The sequence below is a fragment of the Dermacentor silvarum genome, chromosome 6 (assembly GCF_013339745.2).
Source record: "Dermacentor silvarum isolate Dsil-2018 chromosome 6, BIME_Dsil_1.4, whole genome shotgun sequence".
NCBI classification, from domain to species: domain Eukaryota; kingdom Metazoa; phylum Arthropoda; class Arachnida; order Ixodida; family Ixodidae; genus Dermacentor; species Dermacentor silvarum.
This window is the reverse complement of record NC_051159.1, coordinates 34,242,353-34,269,057: the sequence shown is the minus strand read 5'-3', so window position 1 is coordinate 34,269,057 and position 26,705 is coordinate 34,242,353. Positions and strand designations below refer to the sequence as shown.

Sequence of the window (26,705 nt, the reverse complement as noted above, 5' to 3'; positions counted from 1 at the left end):
CCCTACTGAAAAATCCATATGCCCCATAAGTCCCATATCCAATAATCCGATACGAAACATACATGATCTCATATAAAAACCCGCTGTTCCTATATGTCATATGATGTTATTGGATATATATATATATATATATATATATATATATATATATGATTATGTCATATATATGTCATATGATGTTATTGGATATATATAGGAGTTATGGGGAATACTGGGCTTTTTCAGTAGGGACTGCAGGATGCGACATGCATACTTATCAAAAGTATGAATTTTCTTAAACAATAATACATTAAAATATATATTTCTTTTAAAAAGTAATAATATTAATATAGAAAATGATAGTTTTGGCGTATAACATCACTCTCCAAGCTAACAAAATTGTTTTAACGGGTATTATTTAAACGGCATCACAAAATATGCACTCTCTTCTTTCGTGACGTAAATTAAATTTCAGACAGTATCCACCTCAAGGATCGGAGGTGTAATTAATTGATCGCGTATGCGCAAGAGGTGCACAGCATTTGAAATTGGGAAGATATGTACCGCACTTTAGCGTACACTATAGCTGTCCCCTATACTCGCCTGTCGTGGGCATTCAGTCATCCACGAAGCACCATGAATCAACCAAACCTTGGAAGATGTATCACAATAAACGTATTAAAAACTTACGAATCGTGTCATAATGTAACCTAACGTTAAAATGTTATTGCGTTGTAAAAGATAATTTGGCCGCGAGGAGGTGACATTATACATGTTTTAAGCAGGAAAGAATGTGGGAGGCAGGGAAGAGATTGATAGGAGCGGATTCGTTACAGGCATAGGTAACCTACCATGTATAGATATGGAGGTTTTAAGGAAGGGAGACAAGATTAAGGAGATGTAGGCAAAATGCTGGACTGATATGCATGACTACCTGATTAGCTCAAGCGGGCTAGGCGACTACTTGTCCCCGCCTCGTTTCGAAGCGGATCGATGCCAATAAATCATCATCATTATGCCTGCATGGACGCGATGAAGGGCTAGTATAAAATCGGAGTTCCCGCCCACCTGTGGGTCGTCACACTGCTGGGATAGTTCGTTTCATCCGGGAATTCAGCAAGAGAAACGAACAAGCTTGCGTCAAGGGTGACAAGAGCAGGCTATAATAGCGGACAACCTTCAGTGGCAATGAGAGAGAGAGATACGTTTAATAAATAAAATAAAAAATTGGCCATGAAGGGATAAACCTGACGGGCGCAGCTTCTGCACGTGGTGTTACTGCGCCAGGCATGTAGTCTTGCAGAGTTTGACGGCGGTGTGTGTTTCGGTTTCACGGAGAAATGCTGAATAAGGTTGCGGGATGCGACAGTTTCGCGTTTGACAAAATGCCGAACAGCGAAGCGACAGAAAATCTATGATGTAACATTGAGGTGTGTATTTTAAGCCTTACTTTAATGTAACACCTATTGTAAATAAAGAGGGGAAGATGCCCTATATACACTGAAGCGTTCCGCATAAACTCCAATTATTCCATGTTTGCCGTAAGATTCTTACGGAAATTGCGCTTAATTATAAGCAACCCAAATAGATTCCGCAAGAGTTATATACGGAAAGCATACGGAATCGGAATGGCGTACGGGCCGTTTCAGTATAGGGCATGGCGCCGCGGATATCTTAATCGGTAAAGCACCGCTCGCGTGAAGCGGATCCAAGGGGCGACATTCGGTCCCCACCTGGCGACAAGTTATCCTTTCGTCCATGCACTTTCATTTCCCTCTACCTTATTATTACTGCATTTCAACTAAACGTAACGAATAACTTATGCTTTCTCCGGCGTCGTTGTCTGTCTCTCTGTATGGTTGCGACGAACAAAAAATCGAGTCTCTCGAATCCCCCTTTCTTTTTCTCGACCTTGTTTGTCCTCCAGCGTATACGGTAAAAGGACGCGAGTGAGATTGCGAAGGCGCTGTTATGCGCGCGCTTCGATTCCGTGAAACTTTAGAGGCATTTCGAGGCCAAAGCGCGCTCAAGGGCTCTAGAGGGACACGCGTCGTTCCGTGAGCCCCTTCGCACATGGAGCGCGCCATTATATATATTCTTTGTTCCGCTTCGTCAGAAAGTCGACGAGTAGTTGTTCGCCGCGAACGGCTGCAGGCCGAACGTGCGTGGCCCGCGGGAACCGTTCGAGTTGGCTAGAAGCTAGCCTCTAGCAGCAACCCTCGCCCCGCTCGCTCCGTTTCTTTAAAAAAAAGTGCATACAAATTGCCAACTTTAAGGCTGAGAGGGGGCGAAAAGAAAACCAGTTTGCGCGCGGGCACAGAAAAGAAACGCGAGTGATTGTTCCAGGGCCGGCCCGGGGCAGCAAAGAGGGGGGGTGACGTATAGCGTCGTTTGTCTAGCGGCGCGCAAGATTGACAACAACGCGCGACTTGGTTCGGCGGCGCTCTGGTTGCTGCTGCTGCTCCGCGATAGGAACTCGGCCCGTGTGTGGCGTAGCGCGCGCGCGCAGACATAAATAAAACTGCGAGAAACAATCGTCCGCTGGCTTGCCGGCCTTGCGTGCTGCTACTGCTGTCGCTTTTCCGCGAAAGAATGCGGCACTTTTGTTTGCGCTCCCCCCTTGGTTGCGTGCGTGCCTGAGTTTGTGAGCGAGAGCGTGTGTGTGTGTGCGCGCGCGCTCCAGTTCAGATACGCGGCAGATGGCGCTCGCGACCGCACTATGTTCTCTCTCTCTCTCCCCTCCCTCTAGCTGTACGTCACGTGGTCCTGTCCCGCCCCTTTTTACGCGGCTACCGTTCTCCCAAAACGTACCCTCTCGCCGGCTCCTCTGTTCTCTCGGGCTTCTTCCTAAGAGAAAACGTCCCCCCCCCCCCCCCCCTTGCCTCTCCTCCCACCGCTAAAACGGTGCAGCATCCCGAGGACGAGAGCTGGCGCGAGCCGACTAACTTAGGTCCAGTTAGTCGTCGTTTCGCGAGGGCTGTTTCGCAGGCGGAAAAGGACATTCCGTAATCCCCTATTGGACGACGCGTTGGCAGCCGTGTCGTATCATACATATTGCGATTGGCCAGCGCGCGTCACCAATCGCGGGTCCTTCTGGCACTGTCATTAACTGCTCATCTATGCCTATTGCAGTTTCGGAATGGGGGGGGGGGGGGGGGGCGAAAGAAACATGCACACTCATAATATGGTTCTCCCTCATTTTTTCTTCTTTTTTTACATTCATGAATTCAGTTACTTTTTCATCTCAACGCGTTGTTTTCCAGCTTTTGTGAAGCTTTGTTGCACTAATTCCGGAAGGGGGGGGGGGGGTGTTGAAAACTAGGCGGAAGTTGCCTTTCTGTGTCTTCAGTTATGATCATGCTCCGGGTATAAAAAAACAAACAAGTTGCTGTTTTTTTTTTTTTGTTTTTACGCTAAAACTGTTTGTAAGAGCAGACGTCGGCCAATGGCAAACATTGAGCACTCAACAACGAAAAGTTTTGTGAATTCGGCCCCAGATGTCCTGTGGACTGGTCTCTTTAAGACTGCAGAAGCGCTTCTGGAGCCTGTATTCATAGAAATTTCTTACGCTAGTATTGTTCGAGCGAATTCCAGCCAATGCTCGTGCTGGACATACTATTAGCGGAGGGGCCCTGCCAATGACAAAGATCACTTACGAACGATGGATCGCATTTACAAAACGTTTCGTTCGTAATTGATATTTGCCATTAATTGGCCGGCCGCTTTTGATAACGATAGATTCAGCATCACGATTGGCTGAAATCTGTTCTTATGAGCGTAGAGGTTTTAACGCGACAGCGTTAAGGGCCCTGTGTCGCGAAAATTCCGGTGTCTGCGCCGACCGTCGTTTGGCGAAAAACCATTCCAAACCACAACCACGGCGGCCCTCCGCGTGGCGCAGAGGCGATACTGAACTAATCGAATTTCCCAAAGTGAAATGCGTCAGAAAAATCGTAACGTACAACTTGAAACACAACCTACAGACATGATAGCGTCGGATTGTAATTTGAATGCACGAGAAAACATAATTCTCTTACGCGGAAACTCAAACACAAACCCCTTTTCCAGCGTTTCTGCCATTCATAAAGCGGCGCAGCCCGCTCCGTTCCTTGCAAAAACACCATCCAGAGGGCGCTCGCCTCCGCGCAGCCACGGCGCGCGGAGGCCAAGGTGGAGAAAAAAAAAGAAAGCTGCAGTTCCGGGAAGCGTGACAAGCAGTCAGCAATCACATACCAGCAATCTTTGAATTCTGTCGCGTTCCACTCTTAAAGGCGAAGCTTAAGCGTCCTCCAATTTTTTTTTTTTTTTTTTTGTGAATACGGGTGGAGAAGGCTTTGTGAATGTGGCCCCTGGTCTGCTGTGTGTCATCTGTGTATGATCTGTGCGCTCCTCGACGGTCTGGCTGCAGATGTCTCTGCCAGACGCAGCCGTGCACGTTGCAAAGACACTGGCTGGCTTTCCGGGTTTCGGCACCAAAATACGATGTGGGAAAAGACACTTCTGCGTGGTTTACCGGCGTAGAGTGCTAAGCCGTCCAAACCTGGCGAAACTGAACATTACAAGCCTAACATCCGCATTCTGCCGGTCGCGAACCCATCTCACTTCAACTTCCTCGATGCACCGCGCGATCTTGATTTCTGAGATCATCATCATCATCATCAGCCGATGATGACACCGCAGGTCAGCGGTCTAATCTTTCCTATGTTGTGGTTCCAGTTGTGTGTTGTATAAGTATATTTCGATGACATAAATGTTATGTTCATTTGTCTGTTATGCTTTCTTCTTTTTTAATAGCGCGCGGTGACATGACTACTTTTCGTGGAGTTCTCCCTGCGCCGCTGTAAATTATTGTTACAGGGCGTTTAGTGTTGTTCAACCTCGCCCTGCTTAGTTTCTTTTAAGTGGCAAGCGTCAGAGATTGGTTGATTGGCTCATAAGTCTGATGAGACGCTGGCGACATTTTCGTAGCTGGCGGCCTCACTGACGGATATAGGCTTGCTACTTTTATCTGTTAAGCGAGAAGTATCATATACGCAACCCCCCCCCGTCCTAAAAAAAAAGAAAACAAAAGAAAAAGTGCGGCACACACAGGGGCGCACACGCACACTAAAGCTAATTAAAAATGTATCAGCAAGACCTGTATAGGCTTTCGAGAAATCTTTCGTTGCGCGCCAAGCGCATAAGTTTCGCCGCCATGGGCCGAGAATGTCGCGCACTTTCATGGGTATATATATATATATATATATATATATATATATATATATATATATATATATATATTGCGTGACAGGTGACAGTAGTCATTGCTCGTCAGACAGACAGCGTCTCAAGGTCGAGTCATGCCAGATTGATTGATTGATTGACCTTGTAAACGCCAGCTCCAAGACGTCCATGACACTGCACGGTATTAGGTGAGACGCATCTACGCCGGCGCCCCCTCTCTCTAGGCAAGCCTCGTAAACATTCCTCCGTTTCCTCCTCCGCCAACTGTCGTCGTGTTCTGTCTTCCTGCGCACTCCGGTGCGCCTTTTTTATTCCTGATGCGGCTACTGCTGGCCTGCTCCCACTAAGTGCTCGCACCTATGTTTTTTTTTTTTTTTTTCTTTTGCTCATTTCACGGTAGCGCTTTTCTATGTTACCTCGAAGGAGGAGGACGCCTCTGTTCTACGCGTTGGAGCGGTCTTACACGGAGGCGTTAGGTTCGGGCGGCAACAGTAGCATCTGTTCCGTGAACCGCTGGGGGCGTGCCACGCATGCCTTTTCTGGGAAAACGTAAAGGGGAGGAGGCACCGACATGGGGCGCGGCGTTTTCTACATTTCTTTGCTTTAGTTTTGATCGAGAAAGACAATTAAGAAAAGTTACTTTTCCCTTTATTGCTTCCATAACTACTCGGCGTTATATATATATATATATATATATATATATATATATATATATATATATATATATATATATATATATATATTACTACTGGTGTCGTTGTTCGTGCGTTGCGTACGTAGTTACTTTGCTTGCGTGGTGCTTCGCGGTACGAAGCCTTGTTGCTTTTTTTTTTCTTTTTTTTTTCTTTCTCACTTTCTTGATACTCCGAGTGAGGATTTCCTGGGTCAGCGTCGCGTTTTCCGCCCGCGTAACAGACCCGGACAATTCTTTCGGTATTATGCGTACTTACAGTAATCACGTGTTGCGTGGCATGGCGTATACGTGTTTGTGTGTGTGTTTGACCATGCTCTTTTGTATGCCTATAACAACCAGTATATATACGTATACCCGAGGGCGCGCGATCGAATCCCTGGCCGTGGCGGCCGTGTACCGCGCATAGCGTGCACGTTGAAGAACCCCAGGTGATCAAAATTAATCCGGAGCCCGTCACTATACGACGTGCGCCATAATAAAATCCGTGGGTTTGACGAGTAACAACCCGCAATTTAATTTAATTTAATATTAAGTTAAAAAGAACTATCACTATTAAGTTAAACTGAATATGACACCACCGTTGTTCGGTCGACATATTCTTTTGTCAAGGAGGTGCCCCGCGATGCACTCGGTGTATTTGTAAAGGAAAAGTGGCAGAGAGAAAGTAGCGACCGTTAATTGTGCTGTCGTCAGCGAGTGTATTATTTCCTTCCGGTTTCGTACACGGCTTTCAGCGCGTATACGCTATACAGACAGATTATTCGACCTTAACTTAAGCGCGATGCCTTAAGTCCCCGGGCTGTCTATAGGTGGTCTTTATCTTAAAGCGATAGGGTCTACACATGCGCCTAAATAAACGAGAGAAAAAATTGTGATTGTTGGTCCTCGAGCTGTTGGCTGCGGCGCGTCTGCGCCTGTGAGCCACAGTATACGGACAACAGGCTCGCCGAAGCAGAAAAAAACTGAATTTAATCGCAATTCAGACGCGCAAGCTAAAATTGACCAGTACGCAGGAAAATTTGCAAAGCCAAGGTTGGACTGGAGCCGTCAATAAGAAAATCGTCTTTATCGCAGAATCTCTGATCTCTCTCTCTCTCTCTCTCTCTCTCTCTATATATATATATATATATATATATATATATATACATACACACGCACCTCGAACCCGGATATATGGAACCCAAATATAACGAATTATTGTGTATAACGAACAGCAGTAAAATCCCCCTGAAAATTTTTGTATAAAAATTTTATTTTAGATATCGAATTACCTATATATCGAACTTTTTTTTGTGAGCCCCTTCCGGTTATGAGTTTCAAGTAAATGCGCACAACTTTCTCATGAAAGTGTGCGCATTTAAAGACGAATTCGTGTAATGCGCGTGTAAATTATTGGTCGAGAAGCCTACGTACGATCGTCCTCATTGTTTAACGCAAGAACCGCAACGACAGTAAAAGAAAGAAAGAAAGAAAGAAAGAAAGAAAGAAAGAAAGAAAGAAAGAAAGAAAGAAAGCTAAACTATAGGGTTGCCCGCTAATACAGGGGCGGAGGAGTACACGCCTCTGTTTGTGTGCTATAGCTCATCGACCCACCTGGTTCCGCGTTGAAGCGTGAGTTGCGACTGTGTGGTTTCCGCACGGGCCCATTCCCGGAACAACTGGCGGACCTTCTTCCGTTGATCACAGCTGAGACGGAGCGAAGCCGGCCGCAGTTTTGGAGGAGAAGAAAGCCATTCCTGGAAAAAGTTGGGGGCTGTTGGGCGTGTTGATTCGGTATAAGTGCGTCCCCCCCGCCCCCTCCTATTTAAAGAAAAGAAAAATGATTGTTTTCTTACCTTAATTTTGCTTGTTTTTGTTGTACGTGGCAAAGGGGAAGCGCTATGCACATGAGAATGACGCGTTGTGCTTATTTAGGGCCCCCAGTCCAGGGGCTCGTTTGCGAGCGTGCTTAAAATTCATGCTCAATGAATTCAGTCAGGTACTAGCGCTGCACACTTCTGTAAGAAGCGCTTGACCGCGTGGCTAACTGCAATGCAAAGAAGGAGTCGTAGCACCGCAGTTGTTTATTATTTCAATGTATACGCGCGACTGAGTGTACCATCTCTCCGGAGCGTCCTTCTGGTCACAAGCATTCTCAAAACCGGCCGGTAACGCACAAATATCGATTTCTATTGCATCACACTGATTCGGCCGCTCGAGTCATAAGTGCGAGCGACATAATTGATCTTCATAGGTGTTTGTACAGTATACCGTAACGCTCTTCACATACACCCGCCCGCGATCACCTTCTGGCAGGATCTCACAACATAGGCCTAGTTTCAATACTGGGAACGATTCCTTTGCACGAAACTTGTATAGACGGAACACGGAACTTACACGGAACTGTTTAGACAGACATGACTAATCCGTATAGGACGCGCGACGCGAGTAGCATATGTAGTACATACTGTAGAATCGGCACGGGCACCGATGACTGCCCTGTAATACATGTACACCCTTCCGCAGAAGTTAGCAGACTGCGTGATCCGACACTGTATAAGCATTTCGGTGGTATGGGCATTCAGCCTGATCATCATCATCATCGCACTATTTTTATATCCACTGGCAGGACGAAGGCCTCTCCCTGCAATCTCCAATTACCGCGTCTTGCGATATAGCTGATTCGAACTTGTGCCTGCAAATTTCCTAATTTTATAATGCACCTAATTTTATGCGCTCCTCGACTGCGCTTCTCTTCCCTTGGCACTCGTTCTGCAACTCTAACAGTCCAGGTCAGGACTTTGATTCAGGCCGACCTCTCAGCTTTTCTGCCATAATAAATGTCTTTCTCTCTCCCTAATGGTCCACCGGTTACCTGCCCTATACGCATTACATGGCCTGCCCAGCTCAATTTTTTTCCCCTCTTAATGTCAACCAGAATATCGGTTATCCCCGTTTGCTCTCTGATCCACACCGCTCTCTTCCTGTCTCTTAACGTTACGCCTATAGCATTTTTCGTTCCATCGCTCTTGGCGCTGTCCTTAAATTGTTTTCGAGCTTCTTTGTTAACCGCCAAGTTTCTGCCCCGTATGTTAGCACCGGTAGAATGCTAGAATTCAATAATTGTACACTTTTCTTTTCAGCGACACTGGTTAAGCTTGCGGTCGGGATTTGGTAGCGTCTGCCGTTTGATAATTCGCATGATACTCAGCCTGATATTTTGATATAAATGGCATCATTATACTTCGAATGTTACATTCGTGACAATACAGAAGTAACGTCGCCCGCTCAGCATTCGCAACGACGCAAGAGCAATACACAGTATAGCAGTTAGCAACAAACAAAATAGTTCATCATCGTCATCATCATCATCAGCCTATATTTATGTCCACTGCAATACGAAGGCCTCTCCCTGCGATCTCCTATTACCCCTATCTTACACTAGCTGATTCCAACTTGCGCCTGCAAATTTCCTAACTTCATCGCCCCAGCTAGTTTTCTGCCGTCCTCGACTGCGCTTCCCTTCTCTTGGTATCCATTCTGTAACTCTGTAACAAAATAGTTATCGTAACGTTAATATCTCGTAAAACGTGCGGCAACACCATGGTAACACACAGCATACTGTCATTTAGCTACGCCACGACGTGTCGGCATTCGCTGAAATAAATTTCGTACAACAATATTTTAACGCGGCACGCGTGAGAAGTGGCGCGATTGTGAGACCACGTGTGAGACCATACTTCGGCCGCGATAGTTGCTGCATGTGAACGGCAATGCTGGCATCGATGTCCCAAGGCGAAAGTGGCTCGCCCCATCCAACCGCGTTGCATCGGACGGGAGAGAGAGGGGGGAGGTTGCTCGGACGTTGGTCACCTGCGCGGCATAGCCGCGAATAACTGCAGGGCCCTCCTTTCCCGACTTGTCGTCGTTTTTCTCGTTTATTATTTCTTCTCACGGCTACCTCCCCGGTCCGGTGAGAGAGAGCGCGGATGGAGGTGGGGGACAGGACTCGTCTCACATTTAATTGACATGGTCGCCCGTTTCGTTAGGCTCGGGGCGTGGATGTCATTTTTAACAGGTGGTGGAGGGGAGGGGGGGGGGGGGCTCTGCTCCGGCCGTGTGTCTCGATGGCAGTGGAAATGAATCTGGCGTCGGACCGGAGTCTTCTTCGCTGCTCTCCTTCGGACGGCGCGGCTTGCGGAGGCTAATTGCGCACGGCGGCCGCGGCAGCAGCACCGATTACTCGAGCGGCTGCTTGCTGCCATCGATTTTGCGCCGCGCCGCTTTTTGGAGGCCTCGGATTGCAGGAACGCGCAGGGCTGCGGCTAGCTGTGTGCCGGTGTTGTTGGCCTAGCTTGGCGCTGCTGCGCGGTGACCCCGAGGGGGAGGGGGAGACGAAAAATTGTCCCGCGCGCTCTTTCTTCGCAGTCGCGCTGCTTGCTTGCTGCTCCTTCCGATTGCCGCTGTTTAGTTTGAGAGCAGTTAAAAATAAAATAAAAAGATCGCTCGAGAGGCGACGAGCCCGAGAAGAAGCGTTTCTTTTCCCGAAGGTGGGAAGGCGAACTCCGACTCCTCTACTATAGCCTTGCTTTTCTTTTTTTCGCCCGTGGTCTGTTTGTGTATGCGTTGCGTTGCTCCGCGGGCGTGCGTATTATTTCTCGCGAGGCGGAGAGACACACTTTGGAGGCACGTGCGTAGCCCACCGAACAGATATATGTAATGGCGAATTCCGCGCGTTGTTTCTGGCCCGCCTGCCTCGGGGGCGCGGGCGCGCGCGAATTCTGTTGCGGGCTTATAAACGGACTCACTCGCTCACTCGTCGTCGAGGGACCCCTCGTGTAACACGTGACTCGCGGCGTAACCTCGGAGCCCGCGCGATCTCTTGATTTAGCGAATGAACGCTGCCCGATCGTGTCCTTTTTCTTGTTTCGGCGCTCCTTCGTTCGAGAACATCGCTTCATTTATATATACGCTGCAGCTGCGCAACCACTCGCACGTGACAACGCGCGCCGCCTTTAACCTTCTTCGGGTCATTGCTTTGTCGCAAGTGAACGAAAAGCGCCCGCGAAGTGCGTTTCGAAAACGGCGAGTTGACGAGAAAGTTCGAATGCGGCGTCGGCGTGCCGACCTATACCACGTGATGTTGCACCATCATCGATTTGTTCGTTCAATGAAAAGCGCGTTTGTTACGACAACCTCGCGTACACGGTTCCGCCTACGTTTCTTGAACCATGAGACCTTCCCTATTGTATTCGTAAACTTTGTAATATTTCATGCGATCTTCTTAAATACATCTGGATGAGTGAAAGAAAGAGGCGTGAGGAGAGCGGTAACTTTATCTACATAAGTGAAGGTGCTGCCTTGAGCATCTAATCGTGGTATTTAACAAAAATAGGTTGTTCGCGTCCGTGACATATACGAGTCGGTATAAATAAGAACCGGCTTAGAAACGGATTATATCGTTGAGCTGTTTCTTGGAACTGAGGAGGCTAAAGAATTAGGCCGTGTCACCCTCCGTGTTTCTAAAGCGGCCTTATTGTTCCCTTCTTTTTCTGCCATCTTTCGTACCTCTTTTCGCTGGTACAGCGTAGCCAACCGGAGATATCCATGGTTAACCTCCCTGTCCTTGCTTCGATTTTACCTGTCATGTCACTCCTTCGTGATGTTTGCGCGTTTGGAAAAAAATGCCACTTAAATAGGCCGACTTCAAAACGTTCGTGATCGCCACCGTGTATAGCTGGGCGCCGGTAAATTTAGAGTGGGCGAATTAGGCAAGCCGCAGCCGTCCTGGAAGTTGGAACCAGCGTTTCGGCAAGGGTACTTGATTTTTGCAACGAAAACAGCGTACACTCAGAACACTCTGCTGAACAATACTTGAGAAAGGCTCGTCGGTGATTGATATAGTATATACGATGAGCAGTTGCTCGATAAACGCGAGCCTTAATTCACTCTATGATGCATTCGAGTGCACTTCGAGATAGTGTTGGTAGATTAGCGAGAAAGCAGCTAAATTTAGCTAGTTTTTAGTCATCTTAACAACTTTTTTTTTCTCGAGTTCTAGCGATTTTTTAGTGACAGTAATAGCCGGTAAATTACCCTGGTAAAATTCATCAACATAACTTGACTAGGTTCAGTGGTTCGCCCTCTTGTTATCCTAGGGAAATATGGGCGCCGAATTTGTGGCTACTTGTAAAGACATACCGGAGAACTTATTGCAGTGAGCCGTCTTGGTGCATGAAAGCTGCTTTGATAGACAAAGCACATCAGATGTGACACCTTTATAGAAGATGATTTTTTTTTTCACATTCCGACCGTCGACTCGCCACCATCGGCGTAAATTAAAGTTGCAGTTAAGATATAATAAGGACGCAGGCCTCGAGGGTCAATTAAAACATGAAAAGGACGATATTTCAAGCCAGTCATCATCATCACATAAAGGCTTTTTGCTCAAAATAAAGTGCTTTGCGTGGCTACCTGGGGGCTTTTTTTTTTTTTTTCATATAAGATTACCGACACTGCACCTAGATCACCTCTTTACAAAGAAAAAAAAAATCGATCTTGCAATTTCTGCTGTCTTTGAAGTGCAGTGACCGCTTTAGTCGAGGCACTGCGCTGCCGTCAAGTTTCTGGCCTGAGTTCTTGGGCCTCAAGGATAATAGAGGAAATGATTATGTATCTGCAGTGAAATAGCAGTAAGAGACGGTGACGTGAAGGCAGGGAACCAACAGAGTGAAAACGCGCGGTGATCATTTTTAAGTTTTGGGAATGTTTATAAATATTGCCCGTTGCAGATACCATAATTCTAGTCCGTGAGCTGCATTGATCGGAGAGGCGGACATTACTTGCACGAGAAATCAGAACACATATATTCAACAAATTAACAAAAGTTCACTAATTAGCTTCTTAATTAATCAATTTAGGGCACATATTGCAATTTACGAAATGTAGCCGGTGAGCTTGTTAGACGTATCCAGTTGGAATGAATGTCCAGAATGACCCCAGTTTGAAGATATGCGCCATCAAACTCGCCGTAAAAAATTCACTTCTGGTCCACTTACTTTTTTAACCAAGCGGTCTTTTATGCATTGAAGCGCAAAAGTAACTGGAACGCCCATCTATTACGTCCCACACATCAGGAAATAATTATGTCGAAACTGGTGTCATCGTGGAAATTGATTTCAAGCAAATGCGTCTTGCGAACTCGCCGGCTACAATTCGTAAATTTAAATATGTGCCGTAAAGTAATTAAGAAGTTAATTACTCAACTTTTGTTAATAAGTTGAATATGTGTTTCGATTTTACGGGCTAATAATGTCCGCCTCTTCGAATAATCCGATTCAACGACAATAATTATGCTATCTGCCACAGGTGATTTTTTAAACATTCCGTAAAAGTTAAAAATGATCGCGCTGTACGTTAGTCTTTAGGGCAATAAATTTCTATCAAGTTCAATGGTTAGCTAACGCGATCCGTGGGTCCTAAGGGCCAATTATAAGCGCAGAAGAAAGGTTGAAATAGGGGCACAGTGACATCAGCCACCACCTCGTTTCAAAGCGGATGCTCGAAATATTAATCTATCTAATATCGATCCTGAGTTAAGAGAGAGAGAGATACATTCTTTAACGAATGCTGGCAATATTTGCCTGGCTATGCACTTCAGATGACATTGGTGACGCGTGAAATGACTTACCCATGCACACGCTGCATGCACATACGAGTACAACATGCACCAGTAACAAGCACAACTCTTCTAAAATATTTGGGCAAGGCAGAGTCAACTATCTCGGCAGCTGACGATCTGTTATCCAGCACCAAGGTCGCTATGCAGGCCTCGAAATGCTCGATATCCGTCGTGCAGAATAGCCCAGGCAGGCGCGTTGACAAAACCACATCACAACACGGAGCACTGCTGGAGCCAGGCGAGGAAAACCGCAATTCAAGACACACATAACACCGAAGACATGGCGACAACCATGAGCGCTGCTTCCAACTAACGTGTCTCCGAGAAGCACTTGATCACTGTACGACGTACATGCATCCATCCTCGCTTGTTACACAGCAGAAAAAAAAAAAAAAGAAAAGAAAAGGTTGGGCTGGTCGACGTCATCGGGGAGTGATTGTCAAAGTCAGGCGACAACCTCCCGGTAGAACTGCTGATATGCAGCTGTGGACACTTATAGGTTAGCTGTGTTGTTTGCTGTGTTGTTTAAATGGTATGATGGCGTGCGGGTGCCGTGACGTCACACCACGTTCGGGATTGGCCCGCGTTTGCAAACCACGTTATAAAACCGTTGCGAGGATACGTATCGAGCACTGGGCCTCTATTTTGTAGCGATGCCTTTAAAGTAATAATGACTTTTCGCGCTTATCGCGCTTATCGCGCTTTGTCAGTGGTCAGAGCGACGGTCCGCTCACGATATCAACGTTGATAACGCGAGCGGACCGTCGCTCTGACCACTGACAAAGCGCGATAAGCACGAGAAGGCATTATGACATTAAAGGCATCGCTACAAAATACCGGCCCTGGTATATCAGGGTCGACCGACCAAGTCACAACCTTTGATTACGTTGGCCGAATTTCCTCGACCAGACAGCCGTCCACGCAAAGTGGAGATTGAGGAAGGGCCAGAGAATGCATCGCTTTAAACAAAACCGCCTAGTCAGCACAACGGAGCTAGCCGAGTGCACAGTTTGCTAGCGTTGTTATAATTGGCTGCATAACAAGTCACGCACCGTCGAAATACGCGACGAAGAACGTGCCCGTCGACACGGAAAGGAACGGGATTGTGGGCGCCCCCGTTCTTCTCCGCGCTCTTCCTCCCCCGCCGCGCTTTTTCTGGTTCGTCGGCGAACACCTTGCGAACAACCTGGCCGGGGATGAAACCAGTGCTTGCGCGGTGTAAGGTCGCGTAAGAAAAGTTGGCCACCATGTGCGTAGCTAGCTAGTGTCACGTGCTAAATAAAGCGAGGAATGCGAGGTGCGGAATACTGAGGGAGAGAGAGAGTGCCAGCCCGTCAATACTCGCGCGTGGCTTTCACGCACCTCCTATTTTTGCTTCTTCTCCTTCGCAGCGATTAACGCTGCCCCTTCCTCCCCCACCCCTCTTCCACCGACTTCCATCGCGTCTGCCCGGCCGGCTGCCCCAAGAGAGGGACATGTCGGTCTCGAAGCAGCGCCCTTCCTGGACTCGCTCGGGCTGGAACGCACGGAGGGGGAAGCATGCGCGACGCGGCCCCCAGGTGCGGGGCGGAGAAGACTCGGGGGCCAAGAAAGACCCTCCGAGCTGCAGCCGGTCGAGAAGGGGCATCTCCTTCGGCGGTGGAGGAACGGCACATCCTCCACCACTGGCGTTCCGCAACGGGGGGCTCTTCATCCCCCCCCCCCCCCCCAGCCTTGCTCGGTGAGAGAGGAAGAGGGCTGGAATTCGGTGATGCCCCATCACCTCCTCCCTCTCTGGCCTCTCTTCCCCGCGCACGCACGCACGCACACACACAGCGCCTTTCGGTGCTGCCTCTCCACCCCGTCTTCGTCCCACTGGCTGTTGCCTTGCTCGTCTCTTTCATATTTCTGCGACTGGCAGATGCTTGCAAATTCCTTCGGCTGTCCCCTTGCCCCCCCCCCCCCCCCCACCTTCTCCGCACTCTGTTTTCGGTGAGAGGAGGCAGAGGAAGGAGCATTAAAGCTCTCCCTTTCTTTCTTCCTTTCTTTCTTTCTTTCTTTCTTTCTTTCTTTTTTTTTCCCGATTCTTTTTACGTTTGTCCGTTCACCTATTTCACTCTCTAGAGGCCCCACGTTGCGCCCTCCCTGTATATTTCTTTTTTTTTTTCACTCGCCGCCCTTTCCCCTCTCTCGCGATCCCCCTCTTGACTCTTCTTCTCTGCCGTCGTCCTCCCAGCTCTTGCGGCGTCGTTCGGCGTATGCGTTTGCCCGCGTGTGCGCCTGGTCGATCTTAGTTGCGCGTATTTCTCGTCCCTCTTATTTTGCTTCTCAGATCCCTCTCTCTCTCTCGAGCTTCGTTCTTCATGGCAGACACCGCTTGCAGTGAACTCCCTCTTCTCGTCCCTTTCGTTGGCTTCCCCTCGTTCCATCGCTTCTTCCTTGCTCTTCTTACTTACTGATCGGCCGTCCTGTGTTTTTACTTTCTTCCGTCTTTTTCCTCCCGATTCCCTTTTTTTTTTTATGATGCTCAACAGCGTTTTGTATCTGGGCGCCCTCTCGGGTCTCCTCTGACTTGCTCGCTGTTTATTACTTCACACCACGTGCTCGCGTGTGGACCGCGTAGTACAGCTGCGGCAGCACCAGCAGAACGTCGCCGCGCCATCCAGTACGCACCGCGGTGGCGCTTTTATCTTCCCTCTCGGTCACTCTATCGTGCTTTCTTTTATCTCTGCTTCTCTGTCGTTCCTGGCGCGCCATCGGTGCACGCCCGCCCTTTCTTTATCCTCCACCGATCGCCACGGCCCAGGTATCACCGCTCGCGTCGGTGGTGTTTGCGTGGCTGCGTTACGTGGGCCCGGCCCGGCCCCCGGTGCGTGATGAGGGCCCATCCCAGCGCCAGCCGATCGGACGCATCTGCGCCGCGAAGCGTCGTCGCGTTCTTGCGCGGGGTTGTTCGTTGGACGCGCAGTGATGATGATGACACGGAAGGAAAGGGAAATACATAACGGAGGCTGTATTTTATCTTGCTCCACAATTCTCTCTCTCTCAACTTACCGCCCAAATCTTCTGCCCACCCTCGAGAAATCGCGTGCTCGCGTGTACGGTGTGCCGTATCGAATGCGCGAATCTTAGGTCCCAGCATTGTTTGTTTGTTTCTTTGTCTGTTTGTTTGGTTAGTTGGTTGATTGGTTGCTTCGTTGGTTGGTTGGTAGTTTCTTCCCCAGCATGTTTACATGAATACTTCCCAGTAGCAGGTCAGAACATTGATTCAGGCTGACCTCTCAGCTTTTCTCTCATAATATATATATATATATATATATATATATATATATATATATATATATATATATGGGCCTGTTTCAGGGGAGCCTGCGTGTGACATTTTGACCCATCTCCTGTACTACCACCTGTACACGGCTCGAGTTTTTCGCTCACTCGCTCCGCCGTCGCGTGTCCACCGTGATTCGACGTCTGAGGCTCGACTTCGTACTAAGGTCTTAGGTGCAGGACGTGGGTGACCACATCCTGGAGTGGCACGTTATCAATCTCGTTCTGGCCCTGCAAGGGCGCTGTGCAGCTTTCGCTTCCAAAGGTGTGTTTGCACCGTTTCGAAATATAAACAGGAAGAGATAATGAGAGAGAAAAGTAAATATAGGGCATATTTCGTAATGTCATTGTAATCTCGTGCATAAAATATCTACGAGGGCGAATCAGAAGGTCTTTGCCCCTATTTTTTTAAGCGAAATTACGGCTGTAAATGCGAAGTCAACATACCCATTCCCATCGGTGGACCTTTCTTGAACCGGCCCGGCCTTATCTGCCGGTAGCTCCGCGGCACGGCGCTGCTGTCAGTTGTTGAAGATGGCGGTTGTGCTTCGCACGTCCACGGCGTACGAGCAACGAAGTGTGATTCGTTTTCCATGGAGCAAGGGACGAACGCCCATCGAAATCCACAGGCAAATGCAGCCCACGTATGAGGAAAGTTGTCTCGCTTTGAGAATTGTGATGTGGTGGTGCTGTGAGTTCGCAAAAGGCCGTGAATCTAAGATCGTTCCACAGTCAGTCGGACGAATTCTACCGTAGGGGCATCTCGAGTTTACTGCTGCGATGGTACAAATGTTTGAACCGGTGTGGGGACTATGTGGAAAAATGGTGTAAGGCAAGTTGAATAGCACGCACATTGGTAATTACCTGTATGTACCTTATTTTGGCTAATGAAAAATAGGGGCAAAGACTTTCTGATTCGCCCTCGTATATCAGAACCGCGTGCTGAGAAGCTAGGTATAGCGCTCCGCCCTTTCAGCGCGCGCTTCCGCTTACGTTGTACAACGTGTATCCACTACGTACTATATACTAAGCGATACATCGAGTTTGCGCGCAGTACAATTGTGTACGCGGGTACGGAGCAACTGGCTATAAGATTGTAGCCAGCATTTTTTTTTTTTTCTTGTATGCAATACGTTCTTGCGCGAGGCCGTAGTGTTTCCCTAAACATAGGGAAATAATTCGTCCGTTGGTCGCCTTCTTTCGAGGCACCGAGTTGGCGAACGCCAAGAGTAACGCCTTCATTATGCTCAGGCGTATAACAATCGCCGGCCAATCGCGCCAGGCTCGATCAGCCCACCCGTTGCACACAAACCACCAATTGCGCCGAGGCACGTCCTACATCATGCCGCTATACGAGTTCTTGAATACTAACGAAACTGTGGTCCCTTAATGTGGCCGACCCTGTATATCATTCCTGAAAAAAAAAAGAGAGAAAGAAACAAATGCTTTGAGCGAGGATTTCTCGGCGCATGCGTGCACTGGTTGGTGTCTAACCTTGATTCATTCATTCCATTTTATTTTACTTCGTCAGAGAGGAGGGGACGGTACTAAAAGTCGCAGCAGCGACTTGACAGAGGTCCCGACTCCCTCTTACAATGGCAGTACGGCTGTCTCGGAGAACGAACGCCGTTCATAGATGGCAAATACTTAGAACACTGACCACAGTCAATATGCATGAAGAACACGGTTTTACATTGCATAGACGAATAAGAAAAAAAAAACTTTCATTCGAATAACAGAGTCAGAGAACACTGTTATTCTTGGACAGCTTGTTCCGACAAATCTTGCTTACAAACCAAGCAAGGTTTGTCCCTGCAGCGCGGCTTGTCCCGTCCCGCAAGGTTTGTCCCGTGCACCATGGTGGTCTGTAAACAGTGTCGCTGGGAAACCGAAGAAATAAACAAACCAGAAACCGGAAAAATAAATAAATGCACGCTGCAGCCCTTGCGCGAAACGTGCTTTTTCTTTTTTTTTTTTTTTTTTTTTTCGCGCGCTGCGGCCTTGTCGTGACACCGCGCGGACAGCCGCCGCATTCGGCTGCGCATGCCTCGGAGTGCGCGGCGGTTTCGACAGAACAGTGATCGAGCGGGCCAAATTAAAGCGTCCCCGCTCCCAAAGAGGAGGGGGAGATAAGCGCCCGATCGGCTTCTGTGGCGTGGCCCGCTCGCGCGCCGCCCAAACTGTCCCATTTCCGGACCCGCTGTCGAAGCTTGCGCCGCCGACATTCTTTCTCTGCCCCTCCATTCTGTTTTTTTTTTTCTTTATTCTCTTTTCTTTCTTTTTTTCGTGCTTGCGCGACTTTATACTACGAAACGAATACAGGAACGAAAGCTTGAAGGAGGGGCGGGGGGAGGAGAGAGGAAGGAGAAGCTGCCAAATATAGGAGGAAGATTTGAAAATGAAGGCTACAGAAAGATAATAAGAGAAAGATATCAGGCACGCTCGTTCATTTTCTGCTTCTGACCTTGTTGGGAATGTTTTTTTTTTATTTTTTACGCCGCCTCGCTTGGTTAAATAGGGGGTGGGGGGGGGGGGGGGGCTAGCGGGTGTAACTCGCTCATTGCGACCCAAAAGGCGGCGACATCGGCTCGCCCAATTAAAAAAAAAAAAAGCACACACACACACACACACACACACACACACACACACACACACACACACACACACACACACGCACACTAACAATTTTTATGACTCTCGTTTTTTGGTGGTGTTGTTGCCGTGTGCCTCCCCTCCCCCTACCTTCTTTCTCCTCGTCGTTCTGATCGAGCACTTGATGCGTAGCGCGCCCGCCCTGGTATTATATTATGGCAGACTAGACGCGCCACCTTCCCCGGCTCTCCGCCTCCCCTCTCTCGCTAGATAGTCAATGCATAACCAGTTTCGGGTCCCCCCGGTTACCTCACAACCCTTTCCTTCGTCCGTGCCTTGCAACATTATCCTTCTCCTGTAGGACCTGCGCGACTCCTTCGCCGCGCACGAGAGTCTGTACGAGCGCTGTGTCGAAAGGGAAAGGCGAACTCGCAGGTTACACTACACCCGGCGAGCGAGCAAGCGTAGTGGATGCGGCGGCGCTTTAATAAGCGCGCCCTTCTCATTTCCGTTGTCACCTTGTCTCTCTCTCTCTTTCTCTCTCGCGCGCGCCTCTCCCGCTGGCTTTCTCTCTTGTCTGTACTCACTGGGGTAGGAGGGAGGGATGTTTACCGATGAGTTTTCAAGGCGGAAACTGTCGCAATCTATTGACGTATTTTCTTTGCCGTGTTTGTTTGTTAGTTTCGAATCCATCTTGCGAGATTTCTGAGATGTCGCTTAGGACGAGTTGAGTTGAGTACTTGCGTGTTTTCGTCTACTGTCACGCGCTGGCTGTAATAATTATTTGATGGCTTGACCTTGACATCGCGAGAGATAGAGAGACAGAGGGGGGGGGGGGGGGGGAGCACACTCTATCTCGGGCAGCCTCCGCGGTGTTCTCCCAACTTGTACTACGTCTGATAAGCGAACGAAAGGACACGTATGTAAAGGTGTCCGTGCGACTTGCCGCGGCCGTATTTTCGATCAATCTATTTCGGTTTTCTTTATATTTTTTTCCTTCTCTTTGTCGTTCGTCATTGGCTATGACGTTGCTCGAAGGCTGTCGCGGAGTCACTGTTATCGCCGAGATCGGCCACTCGGTGTTACGAATGGACGATAAGAAAGGAAGAGTAGGAAATTAAATGTAACGTTACAGTGCTATAACGGGCCCTGGTTGGCTGCCTTGCATTGGTAACTTCTTTTTTTTTTTTCATATCTCGTGTGAAGGTTGAAATTTATGGACACAGCACCCAGATACAGAATTAAGTTGCCGTCCAAGTGCTATAAGAGATGGTTACGAAGTAAAACTGTCAGGATGACCTCCTATCGGTAAATGTGTCAGTTGATTGCATTATAAGGCAGGTGAGTGAAAATTAGGAGGAGGTGTACAGAGAGTTGAAAAGGCGTGATGGAAACATGTAACGTAAGCAAAAATAGTACGACGGACGCATGGTCAAACATCTCATTCAAAGATATACGCGCATCGAGAAAAATAAAACAGTAACAAAGGAAATAAGAATATTCAGGGTATCCTTTTGTTCAAGAGTACGCGACATTGAAAGTAATACGGGTGATTTAATTCTAATATGAAACTCAAACAAAAAATGTACACGTCATACAAAGCAGCACTATGTACAATGTGTAAAAATATTAATATTGGAAATAATTCAGACTATAGACCAGAGCATAAGATTCGCGATAGAGGATATATATGTTGGTTCCGTGGGAACCGTTTAACTGTGTGTGATAACGTTATATGTTGTGTTTGTGTAAACATCTGATCAGTTTGTCAACTTTCAAGCCTGTGATGTTGCTCTGTGTACGGCGTGGGGGCGGAGTGGAAAGACGCTCGCGTATGCCGCTAGTTCCGAAAACTTATCTATAGAGCCCCTCAACCACCACGCCACTCATAGCTTGCGTGTTACTTCGGACATCAAGCCAAATCAATCAATCAATCAGTCATTTCCCTAATCACGCGCAGTGCGGAGCCTGGCCTCCTATACAGGGCGTGGTGGCCTATGGCGTGCGTACTGTTGCTGGACAAAAGGTCGCTGGCTTGATTATCGTCTTTGACGATCGCATACTCCTATGAGGGAATGCAAGAAAAAACGAAGAAAGGCGCGCATACTTATCACGCAAGCTGTAGGGCCACGATAAACGGGGTCAAAATGATCGAGCATGCAGACACCCGCGCTCTATACATGGTGTCTCCCACAGCCATGTTATGGAACGCGAGGCCCCGTTACATCATTTCTATTTTGAATGCACAGAGTGTGTGTGTGTGTGTGTGGGGGGGGGGGGGGGGGGGGTCAGCGCTAAAAGCATTGTAGGGGAAAGAAGAGCACACAGCTATTCTTGTCCCCGCTTCGTTTGTCTTAGTGCTCAGCTCGACTGTGCATCCCGAAACCACTCACCGACTGCCTATAACCCGTGTGTTCTTTTTGTCTCTGTTATGCGTGTTGTTAACGCTGGTGTTCCCCGACGCAGGTGGCGTGCCTTGGCGGTGCCCGTCGCGGTGCTGCTGGTCCGCCATGCGCCGTGCAGCTGCTGCGGGCCGGAGCTGAGCGAGGGCTCCTACGCGTCGCTGCCCGATCAGCGCCATGCGGGCCCGACCCCCGCCCACCACGATACAGGGCGTGCCGGTGAGGGATGCTCTCTCTCTCGCGTTCTCTTCTCTTCAGCCTGGTCAAGGTGGCTTCGCGGCTGGACAGCTCTCCTTCTTTTTTTCTTTTTTAATGCCAAGCATTTCTTGGCGAACATTTGCCACTTTGAGAGTATCTATCTGTCTAGCCGCCTACGTCTTGGTGCTCTCGTGGTCGTTTCGATAACTTAGCAGGTACCAAAATTGGCATAGTATGAAAGGAGTGTATGACGAACATAAATTGTCATGACATGCGTGTCATGTAGGTCATGAAACAGCCGCCTACGTCTTGGTGATTTCATGGTCGTTTCGTTAACTCGGTATACTCCCCGCACACTGCTTCGCTTAACATCGATTCCCACAGGGTGTATGATCTGCCGGCTTTTTCTTTCTTCTCCTTCTTTTTTCCGTTTTTGACGAAAGCAGCCGTTAAACGCAAACAGCCTACTAAATTTGGTGCAGATTGTTCGAAATCTTGTCTCAAGAATCGGGGACGACTTGCAGAAATCGTCGTGCATGTTCCCAGATGCACACGTGCACGATGCGTGTACTCGTCTGAAATGGATGACGTCGTGCTACGATGGTGAAGCTACCGACGAAATGCTGTTACTCGAAAATTGCGGCGTGTTACTGGGGGCAGAAAAAAAAAAAGTCTAAATTTTAGCAAAGTTCTTTTTAATTATCGGTATGGCAGACATAGGTAGACAAAATTCTACCGCTTGAGTTGGATTATTGAAAGAGGCGGAGGTTACTCGCACGAGGACGCAAAACGTGTAACTCGCTAATTAACACATTTCTGGGGATTTGCCGCAAGGCATATGTATCAAAAAATGTAAGAGCTAGGGAGGGGACGGCAGATAGACGGATGCACCCTTTTGCGAAGCAGATATTTTCGACATTCAGTTTGCGAATCTGTTGTCCGGTATTCGGGCGGTTGGGTATAGTTCTGTAGAACATTAGGCGTCAGCTTGGCATCAATCAGCACCTTGTATACCTGAAATACCGAGTCTCCTGGCGATACCACAGCTGGGTGAGTGGTTTTGACATGCATGCGTTCCATTATTCTGCGACAAAATGAGTTGGTGTTCAAAAAAAAAAAAAAAAAAAGTCGCGAACACTGCCGAAGAAAAGTGCTTCATTTCAAAATGGTAAGTGGACCAACAGTGCAGTTTGGCGCAAGTTTGACGGCGCTTATCTGAAATCTAGTGCTGGCTTCGAACTGGATCCGATAACTAATCACATCAATTTGTCTCTAGGCAGCTTCGTTCCATAGCCTCCCTTTAATATCACAAGGTGGATGTAAATAAACATTGAATAAAATTAATATAATTCTTAGTAGAAAATGAAAGAGCATGCGAGCTGAGGAATCCGAAACTATAGGAAAGACTCGGAAGAGCACGGACAGAGAGGCGACTGGCATGAACTGGAAGACATGGGTGAGACACTAGATTAAACACGAATGGCGGTTAACACGCGTTCGATGGTCGACGACTGCAGCGAGGACATTTGAGACCCTCTAACAATTTTGTTGGGTCCCGGAAGCTCTACAGTTTAATCACGTTTACAATAGACTTTAGACGAACCGGCAAATAATACGGCTCAGTATCACTGCAGCGGTGTCGAGTCGTGCTGCGCCGGTGCTCCCTATGAACGGTGTCGAGTCTTCGTACGCGGACAGCGCCAGCAGAGGTCGCAGCTCGCCTACCTTGTAACTTTCTTCCCGTAACTTTTCCGTAACGTTTGTAAGTCTCTTTCCGCTGCGCTACTGACTCGCTACTATCACAACCGTTTGCTCGGTAAAAGACAATTAGTCGTCGTTGAGTTCGGTTTCGCGTCCTGGAGCTCATACACACTGCCTGCTCCGTGACCGGAGCGCGCGGTAGCTGCTGCGCTTGATCGGGTGACCCAACAGATATAGCGAAGGTGTAAACATTAAAAAAGAAAGAGAGAAAGAAAGAAAGAAAGAAAGAAAGAAAGAAAGAAAGAAAGAAAGAAGAAGTTGAGAGTGGCGGAGCTTTGAAACAGGAGGCAATGCGGGGAGGGGGGGAGTAACGTTTAGTAAAATGGCTAAGTATAAGCTCGCAGCCCGCTACCACGACCACTCCCGGAGAGAAACGCGGTTGGGTGAATTGGCGCTCATCCCGATTTTTTGTCCGTGTACCGCTGCGATGGGCGAGGAGGAGGAGGGCTCGAAGTCTATCGGAGGCGGAGAGTCAGTACACGCATTTCTCTCTCTCTCTCTCTCTCTCGCCTGTGCGCATGATTGGAGGTGGGGGAAGGGAGGGCTGCAGTCGAGTGAGCTCAAGCGCGCCCGAAAGCGCGCGCGCGAGCGCTCTCGAGGGATGCCCCGGCGCGCCGTGCTCTTCGTTTCGGCATGCGCTGCGTAGACAGCGACGCGCGCAGCGGTGCCTGCAGACCTGTGACAACGTGCTTTCTTTTGGCCGCCTGGCAGGTTCCCTGGGGAGTGTCCCAGAACGACCTCGAGGCGGTTGAGGACATCCTGTCGGCCACGTCCCTCGGTGAGTAGCCACGATCTTATTTAACACTCCTCTCCCCCTCTCTCTTTCTAGCTCTTTGACGCGCCTTTCTTGTGAGTGTGTCCCATGCCTGTAACTCCGCCGGCCGAAAAAAAAAAAAAAAAGCGCGGTCATTCCGGTGTGAAGTAAAACTGTATAGGATATTCTTGGAGTTCCGTTTGGAGTGTACTTCAAAGCGCCCGCTGAGCACGATGCGCTCCGCCCACACTGTCGGAATGCGACTGGTGAGGCCGGGAAATCGAAGCCGAAACGTTCGTGTTCATCCGAAGAAACGTCGCGGCCACTGACTCTGTCTCCAAAGTGTCGCCCGCAAATCCAAACGGCTCGCACAAGCAGATGGCTTTCCCTGCACAAAGATTCGTTTTGCGGTGAAGCCAGCTTGGAAGAATGATCTTTCGTGGAGCAGCTCATCTGGTTCCGCTTACGCGCCCCATCTCAAGCGGAAAGTGAAAGTCCTGCCGTGTATACTTTCTTGCAGTGTCTTCGTAAATGTTCCTATTGCCGAAGCACCCTCGCTCCGCGCGTAGCGTCGCATCGTGTTTCTATAGTTCTGCTGCCAATTGGTTGTCGTCCCACCGCGCTATGTATACGGTCACCGAATAGTTTGTTTCTTTGATCGTTGAATTGCCTTTCAGCGCCGACTGTAGTCAGCGTGCCCGTGCTAACTGCGACTCGAGGTTGTTGCGTAGTAATAACTGCGTCAAGATGGGACGTTTGGACGCTAGACGAAGCCGAGCTGTCCAAATACGACTTTGGCGGGCAGTGTAATCATATTGATAACGCCATCACTTTGGTCCATGGTCCCCGACCTCGCTTGCTGGCTTCATCCGCGCTGTGCATAGTCGCACAGGCCTGCATTATATATAACTCGGGATTATGCGCTTTCGCTTCATATGTAACCGTACTTCGCTTGCCATCGTGTATATTTCTCAAAGGCACGCCGCAGATGGATATGTTCTAGCTGCTTGCGTCTATAGGCTCACAATGTCTCAAACTCATAATCTCTCAAGCACATTAATGTCTCAAGCACGTTAATGTCTCAAGTACACACGAAGAGGCCCCGAGGGTTCTTGGTGTGTCGCCTAAATTTTAGTCGATCACCTCGCTGAGGCTCGCTTTTTTTTATAGCAACCTAAAGGCCGCGGCCCGCAGTGAAATGTGTGCTGTTTGCATGGCTTGATGCTTCACGTGAGGTTGAGACTACTGTTGCGTTAGAGCTTCCTATAGCTATAGCTGTAGAGGGGATTGTGACGCCACTGTATACGCGATTTCGTTGTAGGGTGCCGCGATGTCACGACAATGCCGGGGTATGGATGTTTACGTATAGTCTTGAACGCGTCTATAGGCTAAGGCATGGTCGTACGTGGCTGCTCAAGTTAAGCTTTCTTGAACTGAAAGCTTCATGAATGTGTCGTCGTTCTCCCGTAATACATATTACTTTGGTGTTTACTCACATATAGTACTTACAATGAGTAAATGGAGAAATACGATTGAAGCCGACTATCAGTCAGCGCGGACCATAATTCTCGTCTGTCTTTAGCCATCCGCTGGTACTGTTCACGTTTGATGTAACTGTACACGCTAGCGGCTAATCGTGCTTATCTTTTAATTAACAACCATTCTTACATAATAATAGATAAAAATATTTTAGACACCGTTGTAGCAGATGGCAAATTGTGACAGACGGAACACTGGTCGCCAGATATGTCTTCAAGGTGTGCGTCCCGACTCGTTCGAGAAAGATGGCGATCCGAATCCACTTCTCGGCATTTCCTTGCATGCGACCAGCACCGTTCTTTCCTCTATGGTAATCATTAGAATCGTCCGCAACTGCCCCAGGCGGTTCGTGGAAGCCTGACTGACGCAGTCAGCGGTAAGTGATACAAAATGCGTGCACTGCGCACGCGCGCATTAGGGTCGCGCCTATGCTGCTGTGCGCAATTAACGGCTGAACAAATGAGTCACGAATAGTTACGTGCACGAACTGCTCAAACTGGGGCGCAACAAGCGCACGGGCCGGCATTAAGGGCGCACCGAGCAGTAAGTGTTTCATTCTTTTTTTTTTTTTTTCTAAGATTGCGGTCGCACTGAAAG

At 48.6% G+C, this 26,705-nt stretch overlaps 1 protein-coding gene across 2 annotated transcripts in view; it reads left to right on the top strand.

Moving 5' to 3' along the window:
* The window catches only part of LOC119455403 (uncharacterized), a 210,586-nt gene that overhangs the window by 17,608 nt on the left and 166,273 nt on the right, over positions 1-26,705 (top strand). For both annotated transcript variants that reach the window (XM_049668751.1, XM_037716807.2), the window contains exons 2-3: positions 21,921-22,075; positions 24,527-24,593. In XM_049668751.1, the coding sequence (XP_049524708.1) occupies positions 22,034-22,075; positions 24,527-24,593 (109 nt within the window). In that variant the 5' untranslated portion in view covers positions 21,921-22,033. The remainder of the gene's footprint in view (positions 1-21,920; positions 22,076-24,526; positions 24,594-26,705) is intronic.